This window comes from Mixophyes fleayi, chromosome 7 (genome assembly GCF_038048845.1).
Source record: "Mixophyes fleayi isolate aMixFle1 chromosome 7, aMixFle1.hap1, whole genome shotgun sequence".
Classification (NCBI taxonomy): domain Eukaryota; kingdom Metazoa; phylum Chordata; class Amphibia; order Anura; family Limnodynastidae; genus Mixophyes; species Mixophyes fleayi.
In genome coordinates this window covers 133,912,648-133,918,647 of record NC_134408.1, presented here as the reverse complement: position 1 = coordinate 133,918,647, position 6,000 = coordinate 133,912,648, and the positions used below count along the sequence as shown (strand labels likewise).

The 6,000-nt window shown below is 35.5% G+C and overlaps 1 protein-coding gene across 1 annotated transcript in view; it reads right to left on the bottom strand.

Annotated features, from left to right (window-relative positions):
* Positions 1–609: 609 nt before the first annotated feature.
* The window catches only part of ACVR1 (activin A receptor type 1), a 56,548-nt gene continuing 51,157 nt past the window's right edge, over positions 610–6,000 (bottom strand). Inside the window, exons 9-10 of the mRNA XM_075180840.1 lie at positions 2,975–3,105; positions 610–1,545 (exon numbers count right to left, since the gene is read on the bottom strand). Coding sequence (XP_075036941.1) covers positions 1,411–1,545; positions 2,975–3,105 — 266 coding nt within the window. The 3' untranslated portion in view covers positions 610–1,410. The remainder of the gene's footprint in view (positions 1,546–2,974; positions 3,106–6,000) is intronic.

The following is a 6,000-nucleotide window of genomic DNA, read 5'->3' as shown; positions in this document are numbered from 1 at the left end:
ACAATTCAATCAACGGAGCTTTCTGCTGGATTCAAAAAATCATTGAGAATTAACATACCTCTACCCAAAATAAATAACATTTTTGGTGAACAACATGGAAGGAAGCTGGCAAGGCAAAAAATATTTCACAAGGGCGTTCACAAACCTATTAACTAAAAATCGTCTAAATGTGGAAAAGTCCATTAACTTTTAAAGTCATAGAAAGCACCTGAAATAATTGTTAAATATGTTCTGTTTTACAGAAAGAAAAAAAAACAACTTTTTTAGACTTAAAAACATTCTATTTAATTTATACAAATAACTACTAAATACAAAAAGTAGATTAAAACAAAATAGTTATTTTCTGGCAGAGTTTACATTGCAACAAATTAATATAGCTTAAAAGGCAACTCCACAGTTTTTTGTTTTTTTTGTGAAAGAGTCTCAGGAATTTTGTCTGGAATTTTGCACACAATGTGACTTCCTATGTCAATAAAATGTGAGAACTGGAAACTGGACAGATTACGTTTAGAACTCTAAATTCAAATTGATAAATCCACACAAACTTTTCAGTATGGATGAATAAGAATGTGACGTCTCAATGTGATCACACAGAAGAGAAAGAGTCTATTCCTTATAATGTTTTACAAAATTAGTTGTGTAAAAGTGAAAAAAAACAAAAAAAAACAACAAAAAAAAAAAACACACAGACCACAAAATAAAGCGGTAGCCTTTTGCACTGTTCAGTTATTTTCTTTTTTTTTTTTTTAAACGTTAAGTGCGCTAATAATAAATAAATTGAATTTTTTTTTCTTAGATAAAAAAAAATTCTTATGTTCAGCATTATTGTAAACATCAGTACACATGTAAAATCCAGCTAATGATGAAACTTGTATTTCAGGCAATTTTTTTTTTTTTTTTAAAGGTCTTTTCCAAATTTATATAGGTGTAATTCATAACAGATCCGTACACAGCCAAGCATATATTTGGCATCCGGCGTAAAAAATTAAAACGATACAGTGCAAGTAAGGAATGCAAAGAATTTCTAGTGCAATAGAACGGAGAAGCACACGAAATATTGCTAATTATAATCCACTAAGATCCAAGTGATGAGTGAATAGGGTAGTCATGAAAACTGCTTAATGCCCAGATCGGTCCTGGAATTGCCCTGTGCTCCTTTGGCTCCAAAATCTTTGCAAATATTCACCCAACCGTTGCCTTGAAAGCCAGAATTCGATAATCTGACCATTCTTAGCCACGCGCCAATATTCCATAGTGGGATTGTCTTCAGACAGGCGGATATGTATTTAGAAGTTCTGCTTTTAAAAAGAAAAAACTGTTTGAAACGAAAGTTCTAAACCTCGTCAGGCAAGCACTGTATTTTAATTTCTGTTCTTATAATGAATTATGCACGGATATTATGGCAGACCTTCAGCAGTCAGATTTCAGTTTGTCTAATGAATTGTCAATTTTGGTTAAAGTCTTTTTGATGCGCAAGGCGGTGAGTCTTGCGGATGGGTTTTGATACCAGCATTCCTTCATCAACTTAGCAAGCGATGTCAGTGTCTAGGAAAGGAAAAAGACAAAAACAAACAAACAATGAGTATGAAGTATAAATCAGAAAGAGTAACTGTAATATGTGCTTAAAAATGCTCCTATTCAAAAATATAACATATAATACCTTTATTTAAACATAAAGGGAGTCTATAATTATAATTTGAATGACGGCTAAATGCATTTTATATCCACATACTTTTATATATTCTACAAGAAAAAAAACTGTGGTGTTAAGATAACTAAAAATAGTATTAGTTATATAGACTCATAAAACTTTCAATCTCCCCTCCCCTTGTAAAAGAGCTACCCCAAGGGGTAAATGTATCAAGCTGAGAGTTTTCTGGCGGGTTTGAAAAGTGGAGATGTTGCCTATAGCAAACAATCAGATTCTAGCTGTCATTACGTAGAATGTACTTCAGGGGCGCACGGAGGATTGTCGGGGGGGTTTCTCCCCGCCGACCCATAAAAAACCCGACCGTCTCGCAAGCGCTGTCCTATACAGCAGCCGCGGCGCTGTCTAAGAAGCGTCTGCAGCACCGCCGCGGACGCTTCTTTGACAGCGCCGCGGCTGCTGTATAGGACAGTGGCCACTTAGTTAGCGCAGGGAGAAGTTTCTAGAGACTCAGAAACCCCCCCTGCGTGCGCCACTGTACTAAATAAATGATAGCTAGAATCTGATTGGTTTTTCAAACCCGCCGGACTCTCGGCTTGATACATTTACACCCAAAATGGAAATCAAGTAACTTGATAATGACTTTTTAAAAGACATTTTTAAATTAAATATGACAATTTAGAAGTATTTTAAATTGTTATTTTTACTTTTTTTTTATTTCGGAAACCATTTTTGAATAAGCTTTATTTAGAACATTATAAACACAACTTTTTATATAACTGATCTATAGAATGATTTAAACTTCAGAACACATGACAAAAGACAACATCGAAAGATTTTTAATCGAGGTTTTCTTACTGCTAATTTTACACTACATTTATGTTTCAGCATATTTGAGTCCACTTTTAGCCCACAGTCTTTTTGTATAATAACCATAATGACGTTGAATCATTACATTTACATTACTTGTATAGAATAATGTTTGGCAATACCTAGAATTATGTGCATGTTCGTCAGCACTGGCGAACGATTGACATTTACAGAGTTCTAGGTCAAAGATATTTGGAACTTGTTTTAGTAGAGTTAAAAAAAAAGGCAACACCTAGGAATATATTTCTATTCTATGTACTGTGTCAGTGTTGGCTAACCTGTGACGCTCCAGCATGCTTTGCCAATATATAGCAGCTTATTGATGGAAGGGTATGCTGGGACTTGTAGTTTAACAACACCTGGAGCGTCACAGGTTAGCCAACACTGCACTATACCATGCCGATTGAGGATTAGATTCTTATTCACATACAACATAAAACCCTCTGCAATACATACTGGGTCTGAGAACCATCTATTGGGAATGTTCGGTCTTTGTTGATCCACACAGACAACTTTCTTCATATCTTCAAAGCTAGGATCATTCGGAACGACGTCATAAAACGGAGGCTTGTAATCTTCCACAATGCCTAGAAAACAGGGGACTTTTCTAATTAACAAAACCAGAACATGCATTTCACTTTAGAGAAAGAGAAATGTGTTAATGCACTATAAGTGTCTATCTTTTGATCTTTTTCAGTCCAAAATAAATAAATAAAATTGTAAATACTGGCAAACAACTTGCATAAATGTGTTATAATAAAAAATAAAAATCATGTTTTAAATCACACACAAAATAAGTTTGCTTTTATCATTCTAAAAAAATAAATAAAAAAGAAAATAAAAAAAAAAATCCTTAGAACAGCGATTCCCAGACAAGTGTCAGGACACGCGCGTGTTAAAGACAGGATATGTCCCAAGACTTTCTAAAAATAAGTGGAAAACATGCAACACGGGATATGTCTACTTTATTTTAACTAAAAACCAAGTCACAATTTCATTTATTATTCTGGTTTCTATTTTGGTTTTGTTATATTATTTTAGCATTATTTTATCTCAGACAAAATGACTTGTGTGAAAATAGATGGAAGCCAGCGATTTAAAAAAACATAATAAACCAACAATGAGTGTTTGGTTTTGTTTTTTAGTTCTGTGTGTTATAAAGAAAAGTCATTTCCCAAAAAACGAGTCAGCAGATCTTTCAGTAGGACACTGAAAACTTGGATTTGGGTTTTCTTACTTAAATGTGAGCATGTCACACGGTATTACCTCTGTCAGAATGGTAGTGCAGATAATATATAATGTGCGTTTATAGCCAAAACAATAATTACCCTTCCCCCTCCATTTCCTTTGATACTTTAAGGGGTTGACACATTGACAGAAAGCTAAGGGGTAGGATTTATCCCCAAAAAATTAAAAAAGGAAGAGTGTAGATGTTGCCCATTGCAACCAAGTGGAAAGAGAAAAGAAAATGAAAATAAAAATTAGGATTTTTGTTTCTCAGTTTAGCACTAAAGGAAAACCAAATAGGTTTCATGTAAAAATAGAACATTTCAACATCCTATAGCTCTCAAGCTAAAGAAATGTTTTGCAAAACCAGTAAAGAGTCTAAACCTGGGGAATAAATTGCAATTATAATAGTGCTAATTGCTTACATTAACCACTTGTAAACTTCTGAATTTTAACACTTCACATCTTTTAAACTAAACGTTTCCTTTTAAATAAGGACAAAAACAAAAATTTAAAGCAACAACGTGCACTAACTTGTCATTAACAGAACACTCATACACACATTTACAGGGAGATAGTGTTATAAACCCGTAACTTAAGAGCTGGGTAAGGAGTGTGAAGCCAGTCGGCTACTGGGACTGCAGAACTGTTTTTGTATGAATACTAGTTTCAGAGAAAAAGTCAGTTTCTAGTCTCACAAAGCTGTACAGGAAAAAGTGCATCTGCAATCAGAGGCAAAGTTCACCCTGCCATTATCTCTCTGAAAAAACACTCAATATGGTTAACATTAGTAATCCCATAACTGGCCCCGTCAGTAGACCAACAGCAGTTTTCAATCTATATACAGTACCCAGAACATGTCTATATGACAGCAATAAAAAGCGTATTCTTCAATCCCCAACTTCTCAAAACTCATTACTACACGACTCTCACCAACTATACTGATTATCATCCACATCAGCCTATGTTCACATCAGTCTAAAAAGTGCATTTTACAGCACTATTGTAAAATTGCTTTACTGGCTATTAAGAGCCTTAATTCAATATTCTGTAATTATTTACCATGCATAAAATGTCCTTCTTTAAAATGTTCTAATTTCTTTTTACAACAATGGTGATAAAAGACCGTACAGCATTAAATAGAATGAGCAAAGCTGCATTTACTCTCCGTCTCTGTAGTTGGGCTGTCGTTCGTACAGAGGAGCTTGCACTCCATGGAGAAATTTCTCGACTACCTCCACATTAAAATATCCATTTAAGAATTAAGACTGTCTCCAAAAAGAGTGCTTGTTTTTTGTTTTGTGTGCTTGATTAATTTGTCCATATTAAAATGTATTTGGTCGTCTTCTTTTCTTCTTAAAATAAAATATAACATGGAAAAGTCACTGAGAAAGTCACAAGGCTGCATTACTGGGTAAGAAGACACCTGAACGAACTGCAATATAAGCTTGTATTCTATATGGGTAAGGGTCACCAACCTGTTCTGCCCATTGCAACAATCAAAGTGCTTTCTGTGACACGAAAAAACGGTTATTTCATAATAATGTCTAATTTATGCCTTTAAATCACCCATAAGCCTGCACTTGGGAAATAAACCATACTTAGTATAGGTGCTGTTTTGTGCACTTGCAACCCCTACTTAATTCGATGAATGAAAGTGCTCACTGCATCAAAAACCAACATCCCTGCAAATGTGCAGCTCAAAAGCCAGGATACATGGACATCACCAATGTGATAATGATTGCAATAGGCACCAATACCCTAACTCAAACATGTAGTATTATACACCGATCAGGCACAACATTAAAACCACCTGCCTAATATTGTGTAGGTCCCCCACGTGATGCCAAAACAGCTCTGACCCATTGAGACATGGACTCCACAAGACCTCTGAAGGTGTCCTGTGGTATCTGACACGTTAGCAGCAGATCCTTTAAGTCCTGTAAGTTGCGAGGTTGGGCCTCCATGCCTTGGGCTGGTTTTTCCAGAACATCCCACAGATGCTAGATCGGATTGAGATCTGGGGAATTTGGAGGCCAAGTCAACCCCTTGAACTCTTTATCATGTTCCACAAACCCTTCTTGAACAATGTTTACAGTGTGGCAAGGTACATTATCCTGCTGAAAGCAGTCATGGTCATCAGGGTATACCGCTGTCATAAAGGGGTGTACCTGCTCTGTAACAATGTTTAGGAAGGTGGAACATGTCAAAGTAATATCCACATGAATGCACCAGAACACTGCCTCCACCGGCTG